Raw genomic sequence first — 18,294 nt, forward strand, 5'->3', positions numbered from 1 at the left:
TGTCAGTTCGTCCGTCTGTCCTGTCTGTCTGCCTGTTCATCCTTTAATCCGTCTGTCTGTCTATCCATCTGTATACCCATCCACCTGTCTGTCTCCCTGACCATCCTATTCATCATCTTTCCATCTATCAATCTGTTCATCGGTCTGTTCATCTGACTGTCTATCTGCGTGTTTGTCCTTGATTCCATCTGTCCTGTCTGTCTGCCTGTCTGTCTGCCTGTCTATCCGTCTGTATACCCATCCACCTGTCTGTCTCTCTGTCCATCCATCCCCCTATTCATCATCCTTCCATCTATCAATCTGTTCATCTGACTGTCTATCTGCCTGTTCGTCCTTGATTCCGTCTGTCCTGTCTGTCTGCCTCTCTATCCGTCTGTATACCCATCCACCTGTCTGTCTCTCTGTCCATCCATCCCCCTATTCATCATCCTTCCATCTATCAATCTGTTCATCTGACTGTCTATCTGCCTGTTTGTCCTTGATTCCATCTGTCCTGTCTGTCTGCCTGTCTATCCATCTGTATACCCATCCACCTGTCTGTCTCCCTGTCCATCCATCCCCCTATTCATCATCCTTCCATCTATCAATCTGTTCATCTGACTGTCTATCTGCCTGTTTGTCCTTGATTCCGTCTGTCCTGTCTGTCTGCCTGTCTATCCGTCTGTATACCAATCCACCTGTCTGTCTCTCTGTTCATCCATCCCCCTATTCATCATCCTTCCATCTATCAATCTGTTCATCGGTCTGTTCATCTGACTGTCTATCTGCCTGTTCGTCCTTGATTCCGTCTGTCCTGTCTGTCTGCCTCTCTATCCGTCTGTATACCCATCCACCTGTCTGTCTCTCTGTCCATCCATCCCCCTATTCATCATCCTTCCATCTATCAATCTGTTCATCTGACTGTCTATCTGCCTGTTCGTCCTTGATTCCGTCTGTCCTGTCTGTCTGCCTGTCTATCCGTCTGTATACCCATCCACCTGTCTGTCTCCCTGTCCATCCATCCCCCTATTCATCATCATTCCATCTATCAATCTGTTCATCCATCCATCTGACTATCTGCCTGTTTGTCCTTGATTCCGTCTGTCCTGTCTATCTGCCTGTCTGTTTGTCTGTCTATCCGTCTGTATACCCATCCACCTGTCTGTCTCCCTGTCCATCCATCCCCATATTCATCATCCTTCCATCAATCAATCTGTTCATCGGTCTGTTCATCTGACTGTCTATCTGCCTGTTTGTCCTTGATTCTGTCTGTCCTGTCTGTCTACCCGTCTATCTGTCTGTATACCCATCCACCTGTCTGTCTCTCTGTCCATCCATCCCCCTATTCATCTGACTGTCTATCTGCCTGTTCGTCCTTGATTCCGTCTGTCCTGTCTGTCTATCCATCTGTATACCCATCCACCTGTCTGTCTCCCTGTCCATCCATCCCACTATTCATCATCATTCCATCAATCAATCTGTTCAGCTGTCTGTTCATCTGACTGTCTATCTGCCTGTTCATCCTTTAACCCATCTGTCTGTCTGCCTGTCCATTCATCTGTCTGTCTATCCACCTGTAAATCCTTCCACCCGTCTGACTGATAGGTGTATGTGTAAATCTGAGAGGGATATGACAGTAAAGCTTAGGCATCATTCCATCTGTCAGTTCGTCCGTCTGTCCTGTCTGTCTGCCTGTTCATCCTTTAATCCGTCTGTCTGTCTATCCATCTGTATACCCATCCACCTGTCTGTCTCCCTGACCATCCTATTCATCATCTTTCCATCTATCAATCTGTTCATCGGTCTGTTCATCTGACTGTCTATCTGCGTGTTTGTCCTTGATTCCATCTGTCCTGTCTGTCTGCCTGTCTGTCTGCCTGTCTATCCGTCTGTATACCCATCCACCTGTCTGTCTCCCTGTCCATCCATCCCCCTATTCATCATCATTCCATCTATCAATCTGTTCATCTGACTGTCTATCTGCCTGTTTGTCCTTGATTCCGTCTGTCCTGTCTGTCTGCCTGTCTATCCGTCTGTATACCCATCCACCTGTCTGTCTCTCTGTCCATCCATCCCCCTATTCATCATCCTTCCATCTATCAATCTGTTCATCTGACTGTCTATCTGCCTGTTCGTCCTTGATTCCGTCTGTCCTGTCTGTCTGCCTCTCTATCCGTCTGTATACCCATCCACCTGTCTGTCTCTCTGTCCATCCATCCCCCTATTCATCATCCTTCCATCTATCAATCTGTTCATCTGACTGTCTATCTGCCTGTTTGTCCTTGATTCCGTCTGTCCTGTCTGTCTGCCTGTCTATCCATCTGTATACCCATCCACCTGTCTGTCTCCCTGTCCATCCATCCCCCTATTCATCATCCTTCCATCTATCAATCTGTTCATCTGACTGTCTATCTGCCTGTTTGTCCTTGATTCCGTCTGTCCTGTCTGTCTGCCTGTCTATCCGTCTGTATACCAATCCACCTGTCTGTCTCTCTGTTCATCCATCCCCCTATTCATCATCCTTCCATCTATCAATCTGTTCATCGGTCTGTTCATCTGACTGTCTATCTGCCTGTTCGTCCTTGATTCCGTCTGTCCTGTCTGTCTGCCTCTCTATCCGTCTGTATACCCATCCACCTGTCTGTCTCTCTGTCCATCCATCCCCCTATTCATCATCCTTCCATCTATCAATCTGTTCATCTGACTGTCTATCTGCCTGTTCGTCCTTGATTCCGTCTGTCCTGTCTGTCTGCCTGTCTATCCGTCTGTATACCCATCCACCTGTCTGTCTCCCTGTCCATCCATCCCCCTATTCATCATCATTCCATCTATCAATCTGTTCATCCATCCATCTGACTATCTGCCTGTTTGTCCTTGATTCCGTCTGTCCTGTCTATCTGCCTGTCTGTTTGTCTGTCTATCCGTCTGTATACCCATCCACCTGTCTGTCTCCCTGTCCATCCATCCCCATATTCATCATCCTTCCATCAATCAATCTGTTCATCGGTCTGTTCATCTGACTGTCTATCTGCCTGTTTGTCCTTGATTCTGTCTGTCCTGTCTGTCTACCCGTCTATCTGTCTGTATACCCATCCACCTGTCTGTCTCTCTGTCCATCCATCCCCCTATTCATCTGACTGTCTATCTGCCTGTTCGTCCTTGATTCCGTCTGTCCTGTCTGTCTATCCATCTGTATACCCATCCACCTGTCTGTCTCCCTGTCCATCCATCCCACTATTCATCATCATTCCATCAATCAATCTGTTCAGCTGTCTGTTCATCTGACTGTCTATCTGCCTGTTCATCCTTTAACCCATCTGTCTGTCTGCCTGTCCATTCATCTGTCTGTCTATCCACCTGTAAATCCTTCCACCCGTCTGACTCTCTGTCTCATCACCGTCTATCCATCCATCCATCCCCCCTTCATCACCATTTCATCTATCAGTCTGTTCATCCATACACCTGTCTGTCTATCTGCCTGTCTATCCTTTAATCAGCCTATCTGTCTGTCTGTCTGCCTGTCCATCTGTCTGCCTGTCCATCCATCTGTCAGTTTATCTGTCTGTCTGTCCATTTGTCCTTCCACCCCTCCATCCATCATCTGTCCATCAATCATTCACTCTGCCTGTCCATATGCCTGTCCATCTGTCAGTTTACCTGTCTGTCTGCCTGTCTGTCTGTCCATCCATCCTTCCATCCATCATCATTCCATCTATCAAATCCTCTGCCTGTCTGTCTGTCTGTCAGTGCATTCATTTGTGAGCCTGTCTGTCTATCCCTACCTATCATCTATCAGTCATTTCATCTGTCTGTCTGTCTGTCTGTCTATCTGCCTGTCTGTTCATCTCTCAGCCTGTCCGTCCCCCTGTCCAGTCCTTCAACCATCTGTCCATCCCTCCATCCATTATCATTCCATCAAACCCACTAGTCTGTCTGCCTGTCCGTCCCCCTGTCCAGTCCTTCATCAGTGTGTCCATCCATCCATCATAATTTCATCTTTCCTGTCTGTCTATCTGCTTGTCCATCCATCTGTCTGTCTGTATGTCTATCCATCTGTCTGTCCATCACCTATCCATTTATCGGCCTATTTTTCTCCTTGTCCATCCGTCAGTCTGTCTGCCTTTCTGTCTTTTCCGCCCTCCACCCATTATCATTCCATCTATCAAACCCGCTAGTCTGTCTGCCTGTCCGTCCCCCCGTCCAGTCCATTCATGGCATGTTCATTCATCCATCTCTGTCTGCCTCTCCGTCTGCCTCTCCGTCCATCTGTCCATCTCACCGTTCATCATTCCAGAACCGGTGCCAGTGTACTGCTTTAGTAAATCCAGCCCAAAGCTCTCTGGACCCCAGACAGGATATCTCACTATCCCTCTCTCACTGCAGCCGAGAGACACGCCGGATGCGCCTGCGTAACGGCCTCGGTGGACGACATCCACTTCGAGCGTACCATCGGGTAAGAAAACACACCCTCCTCAGTGTGTTATAGCGTATATTATACCGACGTGATGCCGTTAAGCTGTTGTGATGCTGCTGACTGATGCTGCTGTAGTCAGCGTATTGATCCGTGTGGAGTCTGAGAAGCTGTGATTACTGTATGTTCCCCTCAGGAGGGGTGGGGTGGGGGGGGGGGGGGGGCTCACTTTACTGTAATCAGGGGGAAACTTTAATACTTAATGCAAAGCAAAAAATTGTATGTAATAGAATTAACATTATACAGCTACTCTTCATATAATTTACAGACAATAATACACAATATACAGAGAACAGTAGAATACACAGTATACTATAGAGACTATACCAGGACATTCCTATACAGTGTAATTCACAGAACAGCAGTAAGCAGCTCAATACAGATTAAATATTGTGTAAATACATCAGTGTAAATATGTATATGTATATGTATGTAAATATATATTTCATAATGTAATGGTGCAGTAATGCAGTGACTGTAGGATAAGAGTGATAATAAGAGTGTATCAGTAGTATCTGTGACCTGTAGCTAATGATGGTGATCAGGATGGTTGAGGATGGTGATGGTCTGAGGGTAAAAGCTGTTCCTGTGTCTGACAGTCTGCCAGACGGGAGCAGCTGGAAAAAGTTGTGACCAGGGTGTAAGGAGTCTGTAAGGATCGGCAATAGAGAGCACCGATACTATGAAGCTTACTGATGCTCTATGTTTTTTTTATATAGAATATTTTTATTTACAAACTTTATTATAAACCAGACATTTAAACAACCAGTACAATCCAGTAATAAACAGTTATTACCATAAAACAGAAATTTTATTGAACTTTTAGGACATTCTGTTTAAAGGAAACACTGACGTTTAGTAGCTTTTAACACAGAGACGTGAATCTGAATGTGAAATTTATTTTTCTAAACTGAATTTAAACAGCAGTTAAAAGCTGTTTGGTGAAGCTGAGCCAGGTTACGCTTCCCTATCTGCATGTGTTTCTGCACTGTGGCCGATTGAAGCTGTTCTTTTAAGCTTATTAGATCTTATTTGGGATAAAATATAAAAAAGTACAACCTATAAAAAGTGGAACATTATAAATATCAGGGTTTAGAGCATCTCTCCAGTGTTTAAGTCAGTGTTGGTATCAGTATCAGTAATCAGTATCAGCAGACACTTACAAATCTGGTATCGTATCGGAAAGGAAAAGGTGGTATCGGTGCATCCCTACTACCCATATTAGTAAAAGTAGTAAAATTATATGAGTAATATAATGTTGTATTAACCCCTTAGTTAGTAGTTACTGAGTAATACACCTTGTATAGTGTGTAATAGGCCTTGGAGTGGTCAGGGGTTAATATGGAAATGATGTACACATTTAAATCAGTCAGTTCAGTCCCATTATTTATTTATTTTTCGGTGTGGTTCAGGCACCTAGACATGTGTTCATGTGTTTATGTGTTTCAAATCTTTATGTACTGTAAAATGATTTTAAAAATGTCATTTTTGTTCTCTTTCTGCGTCTCTATTTTTCTTTCTAGTGTCGGACAGGTGGTTAACATCAGGGCTAAAGTGAACCGGGCTTTTAACACAAGCATGGAGGTAAAACAGGACATTTGGCTACACCAGCGCTGAACACAGCGAGCCGCAACTCAGCTTTTACTAGAAAAACTCAAGTTCAGGATGTCTGTAATGTAGTTTTGCTAGTAGAAATTCTTATTTTCAGATGTTAGTAATTGATCAAATAAATAAATCAATAAAAAAAGTTATACATACAATTATTAATCATATTAATTAAATATTAGTTTAATTTAATTAATAAGTGATTTAAGTTATTTAAATATAAAATGAAAGAAATTGTCAAACTTTCCCCCTAATTTGGTACTGCCAGTAAGTGTCCAATAAGTTTTGCACAGTATTGTATAATTATTGTACACTATACAATAATTATACACTGTACACAGTATTGTATAATTATTATAATACACTAAATGTATTATATGGTTTTGAAGAGTAATAATAATATTATTATTATCTAAAACTGGAGTGTGTACTAGTCAGAATTACAGTGGAAATATCGGGAATTACAGTTTCTACTGTGCCTCATGAGTCATTGTGGTGTTCTGCCCTTGTGTCGCCATTGTGTCCGGTGTGTCACGGTTTTCCTGTGTGTGTGTGTGTGTGTGTGTGTGTATGTGTGTTTGTTTAGGTTGGGATAATGGTTAGCTGTGAGGATTTGTACAGTAACAGTCACTGGAAAGTCTGCCAGGCCTTCGCCACGTTTGTGACTCGGAGCACAGGAACAGAGAAGGTGAACGCTGTATATCTGAATACCTGACCATCAGTGCTTTTGCTTAGCTTTTATACAACAGAACCCTACAGCTTATTAAAATATAGATTAGATGGAAATGTTGAATTATTGAAATGATTGAATTATTGAAATATTGAAGGATTTATTAAAAATATCATATAGTTTGGAAGCATTACAGAGATATATTTCATAATAATAAAAATTGCATCTGATTCAAATATACTAGAGGGGTATGTCTAAAGCCCCCTCAGCAGCATTGGGCTGTGGAGCAGTGGAAGAACTGTGTTCTCTGGAATGATGGATGGTGGAGCTCCATCCAGTATGTTTTTGGGATGAGTTGGGGACGATGAAGTGGGGTGGTGATCATCATCCAACATCCTGACCTCACTAACGCTGCTCTTGTTGCCATATGCAATCAAATCCCAACAGCAGTTTTGCTCCAAAATCTAGTAGAAAGCCTCCTTCTTCCCTGGACTGTAGAGACAGCTATTCCAGCAAAAGCAGGATCAACTCTTTTTAATACCCTTGATTTTAGAAGAAACAACGAGTGAGCGGGTGTCCCAATACTTTTGTCCGTTTAGTGTATGTTAATGTGGACTTTTAATACAGTGTATTTTTTTATATTCATTTTATTCGAATTTCATGAACTTCATTTGAAGTTTTCTGAAGTTTCCTCAGTCAGCACTATTTATTATTTTATTATTAATTAATGTAACTGGTTCATTTTAATGAATAAATAAATAAATCTAAAAACTATCTGTTTTTGCATCCCTGGTTTAAATAGATTCTCTTTATCCAACTTCAGGTCAGATAGGTGTATTAATATTTCCTCCGGTCCACACTGTAGGTGCTAACGCTGGTGATTTTACTGCACAGCTGATAAAGCCCTGATTAGATCATGTCCTCACAGATCCATCTGAAGCAGCTCGTCCCTCGCACCCACAGAGAGCAGGTGGAGTACAGCGTGGCGGCGGAGAGACGCAGGATGAGGCTACTTCACATTGACATCATGAAAGATCTGCTGAATAGCACCACCTTCCAGAGCAGCATCAGTGAGGATGTGTGTGGTAAGAGGTAGTTTCGCTTCCCCTGAAGCTTCTTACGTCCGTCATGAATGAGGCTCACAGTAACAACCTGAAGTGCTGATGGCTGCAACTGGGCAGTAGGCCATAAGGTTATTGTGTCTGTGTGTATGCGTGTGTGTGTATAGGCAGGGCATAGGGAGTCATACGGTCATTCACATGCTGACTCACCGCATACTCACTGAGTGGCCAGTGTATTATGTCCACCTACCTTGTAAATGCACTCATTGGCCATTTGATCAGAAACACCTATAATATACATGCACTTTATAGGTTAACATAGTTATCAGCCCCCCTCTACCCCATATTATAACTGGGGCAGCTGTGTCCTAGAGGATAGAGACGTAGGCTTGGGACTACAAGCTCAAGTGGGCCTAAGAAAGGCACCTAACACCTCTAGTGGTTCCCATGGCTAATCAGATGTTATTGAGACCAGTAGTGTTCCAGCATTGAAACAATTAGTGGACCATTCTTGGTCCAGCAGTGAAACTGACATGGTAGTGTCTATGGTAATGTGTGCAGGTGATGAAGGTCTAGAGGTCTAGAGGTCAGCTAATGCACAGTGTGCATCAACAGCTGAGAATGGTCCACCTCCCAAATAGTTGCCAAATTGCAGAGGTTATATAGGACTCAGCAAACTCTAAAATCATTAAGTTAAAAAGTCTAAAAATAAGCTAAGCATAATCTTTAATCTTTAATTATAATTAAACATTAACAGTATTTAAGGTGATTAAACGGCCAGAATCACACCTCACTGACACTGTGTTGGGTGCAGAGGGTCAGGATGAAGAGAAGGAAGTCCCAGCTGAGAAGACCCGTGTGGAGAGTGTAGAGCTGGTTCTGCCGACTCACGCCAACCACCAGGTCAGCACATTTGGGGGTCAGATCATGGCCTGGATGGAGAACGTAGCCACCATTGCTGCCAGGTAACATCACACTAACCCCTCACAAACATGCTGACGGCGTAACTTTAGATATTAGTTTTATTAGAACTTCATTTAGGTTATTAATTTAGAAATGAACCAGATTGGAACTTAAAATTACAACTTAAAATTAGAGCTTTAGTCTAAATATATACTTAGTGTTATTGAACCTTTGTTAAATACAAATTTCATTAGAACTCCATTCTGGGTATTAATTATTATATATATATATATATATATATATTTGTTTTTTTTTTAATTATATTATAACTTCATTCCGTATAATGGTTTCATTTAAACTTATTCATATTCATTTTATTAGATTTTATATATATATATATTTTTTTATTGTTATTATTATTATATTAGAACTCCATTCTGGATATTCATTTTATTCATGCTTCATTCTGGGTTTAATGTTAATGTTAATACAATTTCCAAAACCTTCCAAACCACAACACGGTCCAGAGTATTAAAAACACAGCGTTTCAAAATCAGTGCAGTTCTCTGCAGTGCCTTTAGTTAATATTTACCAACATTAGCCGCTCTGAAATGACTCAGCGGTCAAGGTTTGAACTTTTTATCTGTAATAAGACAAAACAAAGGTCACATATGTGACAAAATGTCACACATTTGACTTGCTCTGGTACTGATTAGTAGTTAATATAAGAAGATGTCCAGAGACTCTTCCACTTTAAGGAGAATGAACTTTATAAACTGTGAATTAGATTTTTGGATGGACTCCCCCTTTAAACAGGGCCTTTTTCTTTTTTTTCGTATCCCAGCCGTTTATGCAATGCCCACGCCACCATGAGGGCCATCGACATGTTCCACTTCAGAGGCCCCTCACAGGTCGGAGACCGCTTGATCCTAAAAGCCATTGTCAATAACACCTTCAAGAACAGGTGAGGCTCATTTACAGGTTCAGTCCTCAGTGATGCAGCTCCTCAGAGTGTTAGCATGCTAACAAAACCGCACTGTGTGTTTTGATTGACAGTATGGAAGTGGGCGTGTGTGCGGAGGCGTATCAGGGGGAGGAGCCACAGAGACACATTAACAGTGCTTTTATGACGTTTGAAGTACTGGATAACGATGGGACGCCACGCCTGCTTCCTCCGATAAGCCCCGAACCCCAGGTGAGGTCCTGATCTACATTTAGTTCTGTGTGTGTTTGTTGTTACAGCTTGTGCAACTTTTTCGTTTTGTGTGTAAAAGTTCCAGAATTCACTCCTATTTTTTTTTTTATTATTTGAATCTCCTCTTGGTGGCGTAATAGAGCACCGTTTTCAAGCAGATCAACTTTAACTTACAGTGAGAGCTTGCCAGGCTAAAGTACAGCTTCCAAACATGGTGGAGGTAGTTTCACACACTGCTACAGCTCACAGTGAGACAATATGAGCTAACTAGGCCAAAGTGCAGCTTCCAAACTTGGTGTAGGTAGTTTTACACACTGCTACAGCTCACAGTCAGACAATGGGAGCTAGCCAGGCTAAAGTATAGCCTCCAAACATGGTGCAGGTAGTTTCACACACTCTTAGAGCTCACAGTGAAGATGGCCAGGCCAAAGTACAGCCTCCAAACATGGTGTAGGTAGTTTCACACACTCCTAGAGCTCACAGTGAGAGCTAGCCAGACTAAAGTACAGCCTCCAAACATAGTGGAGGTCGTTTCACACACTGCTACAGCTCACAGTGAGAGCTAGCCAGGCTAAAGTACAGCCTCCAAACATGGTGGAGGTAGTTTCACACACTGTTACTGAGTAACTAGTAACTTGTAACTAAGACGGCCATAAAGTAAACAATGTGAGTTGTGTGTTGTGTCTCCACTATTCCCCCCTTCGCCAAATGTAATGAATCAATTTCACTGTTAATTTAATAAAGTATAATTTTCTATCCATTATCTCATTGATAGGATGGAAAGAGAAGATTCCAGGAAGCTATTGCCAGAAAGAAGATTCGACTAGACAGGTAGTGACCAGAACACTCCACTGCTTTGTACCTTTCACTGGATTTCAGTAGATGCCTTCATTTAATTTACACTGGCCTAGAAAACCAGAGAAGGCTCAGACCTTGCATACACTATAAAGCCAAATATTTGTGGACACCCCGTCTAATGAATGCATTCAGCATACATAGCTTGTCTAGTCCCTGTAGAGAAGTACTGCCAATAGAATAGGACTCTCTGCAGCAGATCAATAAACATGAACCTATTGGCACCATGCTGCCTAATGCCAGGCGTGGGCTAGTAGAGGGGTATAAAGCCCCCCAGCATTAAGCTGTGGAGCAGTGGAAGAGCTGTGTTCTCTGGAAAGATGGTGGTGGAGTGAATGAGCATGAGTGTCCCAATACTTTTGTCCATATAGCGTATTTAGATCCCTTGATGCATTCAGCCGTCATGCCTTTGTCACAATGGCCTTTGCTCCACAACCTGGTCAAATCAGGGCTGCCCAGTATTGTTCGCACAGGGCTGGTGTGGTTGGACGACTTCTTCGGGAACCAATCAGGAGCTCACCTGAATCTTGTAGTTGGACTCATGAAACATGTTATCTGTGTGTGCATCAGGTCTTATCGTGTCTAGATATCAGATATCGTTTATTGACCATATCTCTTGTGTCTGTTTGAACTGTAGCCAGTTTATACTCTATAACTCTGACACTCAAAACAAACAGGTTCTCCAAGGGTTCCTTAGAAAATGCACTGGTTCTGTAGGACCATGACAACTCAAGCAGTTCATTTGAATGAATGCTTGCATGCCTGTTCTTCTCCTGGTTAAAGGGTTCTTCAAACACAATGTGGACAATGTTTCTTGAAGAACCTTAAAAAAAGCTATGTATGGCACCAGAATGGTTCTTACTACTGGTTCTATTGTGTCAGAACTTAATAAAACCCTTTTGGTCCTGAGGGTGCAGTTCAGTGGTTAAGCAGAGTTGACCAAATCCACAGCATAGACAGCATGTAGCTACATTTCAGTGGGTTTTAATAACACAGTCAGCTTAGGAGGAAAAGCATAATTTTGAATGGCTAATAATAATAATAATAATAATAATAATGTTCACTAATTTAACCTTTTTTCCATCCAGAAAATACATCATCTCCTGTAAACACACAGAAATGCCTCTATCCGTCCCCTGGGACCCCACTAACCAGGTACTGTGTCCCTCTGGGAGGTCTTCGCATCTATACTGATAGCACCACCAACCTACAGAGGTGGGTCAATGTAGTGTTAGGAGTCTTGCCCAAGGACTCTAATTGGTGTGGAGCAGCATAGTCACCCAGAATCGAACCAGGAATCGAACCCTGGTACCTCACTGGCAGGTAGCGGTGTTATCTGTTATCTGTTGTGCCACACTGACTTTATGAAGCTCACAGCTTACACAATGTTCTACACGCCAGAGCCTCATCCCTCGTTGATAAGATGAATGAAAATGATAAGAACAAGGACAGTCGTTTGATTACTGGTGTGATAAACTGATCAGCATGATGGAAACAATCCTGAAATGTTCCGCAGGTCTATCTCAGCTACAATAACGTGATTGCGCTGAAGATGTTGGCGGCCAAGAATAAGTGGGTCCTCAGCTCTAAGAAGAACAATGTGAGTGAGCGTTTGCATTATCAGCGCCCGATAAACACAAGACTGTCAAAAAAGTTGCATACAGTATTGTCCAGGCGGGCGGAGCTAACCTGCATAACACCCCCCATCAAAATCCTTTTTTTTTAAATGTAAGGAGAATGGAGTTTTGCGTGATCGGGGTCCTGTAAGATTTAATGGGTTTAATTCTTGAATGTGTTTTCAGGTGAAACTGTACACTTTGGAGGAGAATCAGACGCTCAGTTTTAGGGTGGAGTCTGAGGTGAACGTTCCAGCGGCGAGGGCTTTCCTCCTGCTCTCCGACCTCAGCCGCAGGCCAGAATGGGACAAAAACTATAAGTAAGTCAAGTCAACTCAAGTCAAGTAGGTTTTTATTGTAATTTCAGCCACATACAGAGTACACAGTGAAACGAAACAACGTTCCTCCAGGACCATGGTGCAACATAGACACAGTGCAGACAGAACACAAGTGCAACACAGTACAAGTGCAGACAGACAACACAACACAGTACAGACAGAGAGTAATAAATAATTGGGGGTAGTGTGCAAATTATGCAGTGTGTAATAAATATTGAGTCCAGTGAGGTAGTAAAGTTATTAGTGCAAATGCTTCCCATATTGTCTGGGATAAATGGTTGGTGAATGAGAGAGAGAGAGAGAGAGAGAGTGTATGGAACAAAAAAAACATCAGTTCAGTCTCCGGAGTTGAGAAGTCTGATGGCTTGGGGGAAGAAGCTATTGCAGAGTCTGGTCGTGTTGGACCGGATGCTGCGGTATCTTGTCACTTGTCTCTCCTCGTGATTCTAGATAGATGGGTAGATATTTTATTTAAGAAATTGAATCCAGCAGCATAAAAAAATGAACACACTAAAGAAAGAGATACCGACAGGACTCTGATACAGATACATATATATACAAATACAATAATTATAATTATTGTATATAATTATTGTAATAATATAAATCTTTAAATGCCTTTCATATATTTCAAACCTAAACTAAATAGCCAAACTATGGATGATGTTTGCATAATTATTGAATTATTTAATTGAATTATTGCATAAAGAACAACATCAGATATATCACACATAAGAAGCATTAAGTGTTTCTGGCTAATTTAATATAATCTCTCTAATATCTGACAAAATCACTTTATATTTGTTTTGGCTTTCATATCACCCAGTTTTTTAGAGCTGTCAAGACCAGAATTAGGCAGTATGATTAACTATGAATCAGTTCAGTCTCCGGAGTTGAGAAGTCTGATGGCTTGGGGGAAGAAGCTATTGCAGAGTCTGGTCGTGTTGGACCGGATGCTGCGGTATCTTGTCACTTGTCTCTCCTCGTGATTCTAGATAGATGGGTAGATATTTTATTTAAGAAATTGCATCCAGCAGCATAAAAAAATGAACACACTAAAGAAAGAGATACCGACAGGACTCTGATACAGATACATATATATGCGAATCATCAATATCAATCATAATAAATAATTAAGCAGATAAGTACTCCTACACTAAAAGTATAAAAACACCCATGGTGTGCAAAAGTAAACTATATACATCCAGTTGGATGAATAAAGAAATTATTTTTTTAATTAATAATTAATAAATTAATTCATTCATTCATTATTTTTTTTATATGAATATAGAACAATTCTTATAGTCAGTTAATGCACCTGTGCACTTGGCCATAATTCTTACACTCAGTCTATTGATACCATATGTCCCCACTCTGAGGAATTGAACAGCCTAATAGCTCAAGCGACAAAGATCTCCTCCGATATCTTAGAAGAGCCAATGTCAAATCGGTCAATACAGACATGTGGAAATGGCCATGTGCTAATAAATGTTCCCCGTTGGTCTCTGTGGTGTTCTACAGCCACTGCGAGCTGATAGTGAAGGTCGATGAGGATGACCTGATCTATCGTGTTGTCACTCCCTCCGTCAGCGAGGGGGGGAAAGTCCAGGACTTCATCCTGCTGGCCTCCAGGAGACCACCCTGTGACAGTGGGTGAGCAGAACACTGGAGCTCCAAGCCCAGAAGCAGGAAGGCTTTTATACTCTTTATGCTGTAGCGGATTGGAGCCTGAGGTGATACGCTGTGTTTGTGTGTTTAGGGACCCTCATGTTGTTGCCCTGCGCTCAGTCACCCTCCCCACACACCCCCCCACAGACGACTTCAACAGAGGAGAGATGCTCTGCGCTGGGTTCACCATTAATGAGCTTTCTGAAAGTGCCTGTAAGGTAAGAATGGCGGAAGCTATGATGACCAATGAAAGCTAGAGGCATGTTTTAGGTTTAGAAATGCAATTTTTATATATTTTGTTCATAAACCATGTATCTCCAAAATAGCAGTTTTACAGGAGAAAAAAAAGAACTTTTAATGGAAGTCTATGTAAAAAGATTTTATTCCAAGTCATTTTGGAGCGTTTCTATTGGTCCGTTCATCAGGACTTTCTGATACAATATAAAGAACAGCTGTCAGATGCACATTATGGAGAAAAGTGAAAAATGGCAAAATTCGAGATACTGCAATTTCTGCAAAACAACGACAACTAATTTTAGTGCAGAAATAATAAATTATTATATTTTACAGTAATCTTTAAATCTAAGTAAATCTTTAAATTCCTTTTATATATTTCAAACCTAAACTAAATAGCCAAACTATGGATGATGTTTGCATAATTATTGAATTATTTAATTGAATTATTGCATAAAGAACAACATCAGATATATCACACATAAGAAGCATTAAGTGTTTCTGGCAAATTTAATATAATCCCTCTAATATCTGACAAAATCACTTTATATTTGTTTTGGCTTTCATATCAACCAGTTTTCTAGAGCTGTCAAGACCAGAATTAGGCAGTATGATTAACTATGAATTATTATATAAATAAAAAAATAATAATTTTAATTATTTCCAATGATTATTATTATTCAGTTAATATATAATACAATTAAAGTTATTTAAAATTATTATTAAATGAAAACCAATTTTAGATTAGCCAACTACCCAACCCACTCATTATGTCTCTCCCCCTATCACATTTAATGCTCCCAAACCCGGGAGGGTGAGGACTGACACATGCCTCCTTCGACATGTGTTTGGCTCTGATGCATCGGCTAGAAGAAGCCCGTGCCGGCCAGCATCACACTGAAGTGATGCGGGGACAGAGGGAGAGCCATCTAGCCACCTGTTGTGCTCTCTGGGGCTCTGGCTGCTGATGGTAGCAGGCTCTGGCTGTGGGCTCCGGCTACAGGATCCAGCTGCACTCAGAGCCCCTTGTATCTACAGTCTTTAAAAGGCTATTGACATTGCAGAGAAATGGGTTTTTGCCTGGTTGAAGGGTTCTTCACGTTGTTGGAAAGCTTTTTGTGGGTGGTTCAGTGTTCCAGTGGTCGGGTTTTAATTATTGTAATTATTAAATTTAATTATAACTACTGTGAAACTGAAGTATACGATGTGGGGGAGTGATGGACTGAGGGACATATGAACCCACATCCAGACCTTCTGCTATATTTCAATATTTTTTCTTGGTCCTAATTTTGTCCTCAGATCAGTTACTACAACCAGACCAATCCAGGGGTGTTGCCGTACATCTCCAGAGACATCGCCGGCCTTTCCTCCAGATTCTGTTCCATCTTCCTGTCCTGCAACCAGTTTCTTCTGAAGAACGGAACCAGAAGTTCTGACTCTTCTAGCACTTTACTGTAGTGTCCTCTACTACTGCTCTACTACTACTACTACTACTATCCACCATGTTATCCATGAAGCAATGGGTGGAGGTCATCTTTGTTTACTTTACTTTCCGGTGCTACGGCGGATCCGTTGATAGATTACAACCACAGTGATGATGAACATACAAAGAGTAATAACCTCCATCCTACCATTATGTGCAGGTGAAACCACCACCAGAACATCCTCACCCAGAGAAGTGGCTCGGTTATGAGGCTCAGGTGAGGCTCTTAGCTAGCTAGCTAGATTAGGTCTTAGGCTAACGTCCTACCTGATAGCCTCACGAACGCCTGATGTGTCCAGAGCTTCACTTGAGCTTCATAACCGACAAATTTCCCCTTAAGAGAAGACATGTGGACGTATGGGTGGATGTTTAAAATAATTTAGCACCTTCAACCCCAGAAGCAGGTCCTCTTCTTCTATGGATATGGCGTCTCGCAGCTGTCCCATCTTTCTAGGTGGTGTTGGGAAGGTAGTTAGCTCTGCTCTAATTAGCTCTAAATTGTGTTAAATAGCCGGTTGGACTGTTGGGCTAGCATAGCTAGCCACTTTATGACCAGTGCCCACAGCAGTAGCTACTTCACACTGCATTGACCTTGAAAGCGCTACGTCCATAAAAACCACCTGATAGGAAATGACCGGAAATTCTAGGTGGAAGGTGGGCGTGGCGGAATAGGGTGGGTAGGAGCTGCCTTCCAAAGCCTAGGCAGCTGAGGTAGGGCGGGTCCTTGGTAGGACTCTCCTATTTGAGCTCCTTCTTAGTAGCCTATTGGTCACACAGATGGAACAGTCTAACCAGGCTGAGGGGTGACCTCACTGCAGAGCTGTGCTTTTTATTTCTATAAATGAATTATTATCATTATAAAAAATAACATAACAGGATGTTGGTGATTAATTACCACTCCACCTCAGCATACGCAATTCCCCAACTCATTGCCATTGAAAAGTATTAGATGGAGCTCCTCCACCATCATTCCAGAGAACACAGTTCTTCCACTGCTCCACAGCTCAATGCTGAGGGGCTTTATACGTACCCCTCTACTAGCCCACGCCTGGCATTAGGCAGCATGGTGCTTATAGGTTCATGTTTATTAATCTGCTGCAGAGGGTCCTATTGTATTGGCAGTACTTCTCTACAGGGACTAGACAAGCTGTGTGTATGTGTGCATTTGCACATTTTTGCTTCCGTCTTCCAACATTTTCGTGGTGCTGTTTATATGCATTGTACGTGCGCAGAGAACTGCGGGAATCTGAGGGCCGGGTAGGACTCATCAGTTGGATCCTCCAAATCACTCCGAACGTAGGCTGCATTTCTGGGCCGTATACGACGGAGGGTTCAATGATGAAGCCCACCCGGGCTGCAGCCTAGGCTTTGGAACGCAGCTGTTGACTGTTCACATTGATAACTTGCCCACTTTATTAGACTGGGGTCTTGTGTTGTGTAAAAGGAGAACACTAGACGTGTGTTTTGGGCATTTGTGGCATTTAATTTGAGAAGACGGTACTTTTTTATTATGAAAAATGTCTTTTACTGTTTACATATCATTTACAATAATGCTGTGTGTGTGTGATGCTGTCAACATTTCAAATTTTGAGTAAGAATTATTAGCTTTAGCTGGTTTTTGAGTTTTGTTTATGATTAAAATGATTAGGAATAAAATCCTTAATATTCATAATGCAAATCAGGCACTTTATAGCACATAAATAAAAATATTAAAATTAATAAACACAGAAATACATAAATTTGAGTCTTAATTAGAGACTGGTAAACACACTTAACACAGAATCACAGTAATATTTATTGTGGTGCATTTTTTATGACTGGGTTTGGACCAATATGGGAATTGTGGGCCAATGCTGATATCTCTTATTGTTCAAATACCTACAGTACATGGACAAAAGTATTAGGACATCATTTCATTCATTATTTCTTCTGAAATCAAGGGTATTAAAACGAGTTGATCCTGCTTCTGTCTCTACTGTCCAGAGAAGAAGACTTTCTGCTAGATTTGCTTGCATTCAGCGACAACAGTCCAGAGACCATCAATCCAGAGAACACAGTTCCTCCACTGCTCCACAGCTCAATGCTGGGGGGCTTTATACATACCCCTCTACTAGCCCACGCCTGGCATTAGGCAGCATGGTGCCAATAGGTTGATGTTTACTATCTGCTCTAGAGAGTCCTATTGTATTGGCAGTACTTCTTTACAGGGACTAGAC

The 18,294-nt window shown here is 41.9% G+C and overlaps 1 protein-coding gene across 1 annotated transcript in view; it reads left to right on the top strand.

The window, feature by feature from the left end:
• acot11a (acyl-CoA thioesterase 11a) overlaps nt 1-18,026 on the top strand; it is a 21,596-nt gene extending 3,570 nt beyond the window's left edge. Inside the window, exons 3-16 of the mRNA XM_072669417.1 lie at nt 4,363-4,432; nt 5,974-6,034; nt 6,642-6,743; nt 7,654-7,810; nt 8,601-8,751; nt 9,534-9,653; nt 9,746-9,884; nt 10,660-10,715; nt 11,828-11,894; nt 12,256-12,339; nt 12,542-12,675; nt 14,215-14,346; nt 14,453-14,579; nt 15,895-18,026. Coding sequence (XP_072525518.1) covers nt 4,363-4,432; nt 5,974-6,034; nt 6,642-6,743; nt 7,654-7,810; nt 8,601-8,751; nt 9,534-9,653; nt 9,746-9,884; nt 10,660-10,715; nt 11,828-11,894; nt 12,256-12,339; nt 12,542-12,675; nt 14,215-14,346; nt 14,453-14,579; nt 15,895-16,053 — 1,559 coding nt within the window. The 3' untranslated portion in view covers nt 16,054-18,026. The remainder of the gene's footprint in view (nt 1-4,362; nt 4,433-5,973; nt 6,035-6,641; nt 6,744-7,653; nt 7,811-8,600; nt 8,752-9,533; nt 9,654-9,745; nt 9,885-10,659; nt 10,716-11,827; nt 11,895-12,255; nt 12,340-12,541; nt 12,676-14,214; nt 14,347-14,452; nt 14,580-15,894) is intronic.
• The last annotated feature ends 268 nt before the right edge of the window (nt 18,027-18,294 follow it).

Source organism: Salminus brasiliensis, chromosome 23 (genome assembly GCF_030463535.1).
Source record: "Salminus brasiliensis chromosome 23, fSalBra1.hap2, whole genome shotgun sequence".
NCBI classification, from domain to species: domain Eukaryota; kingdom Metazoa; phylum Chordata; class Actinopteri; order Characiformes; family Bryconidae; genus Salminus; species Salminus brasiliensis.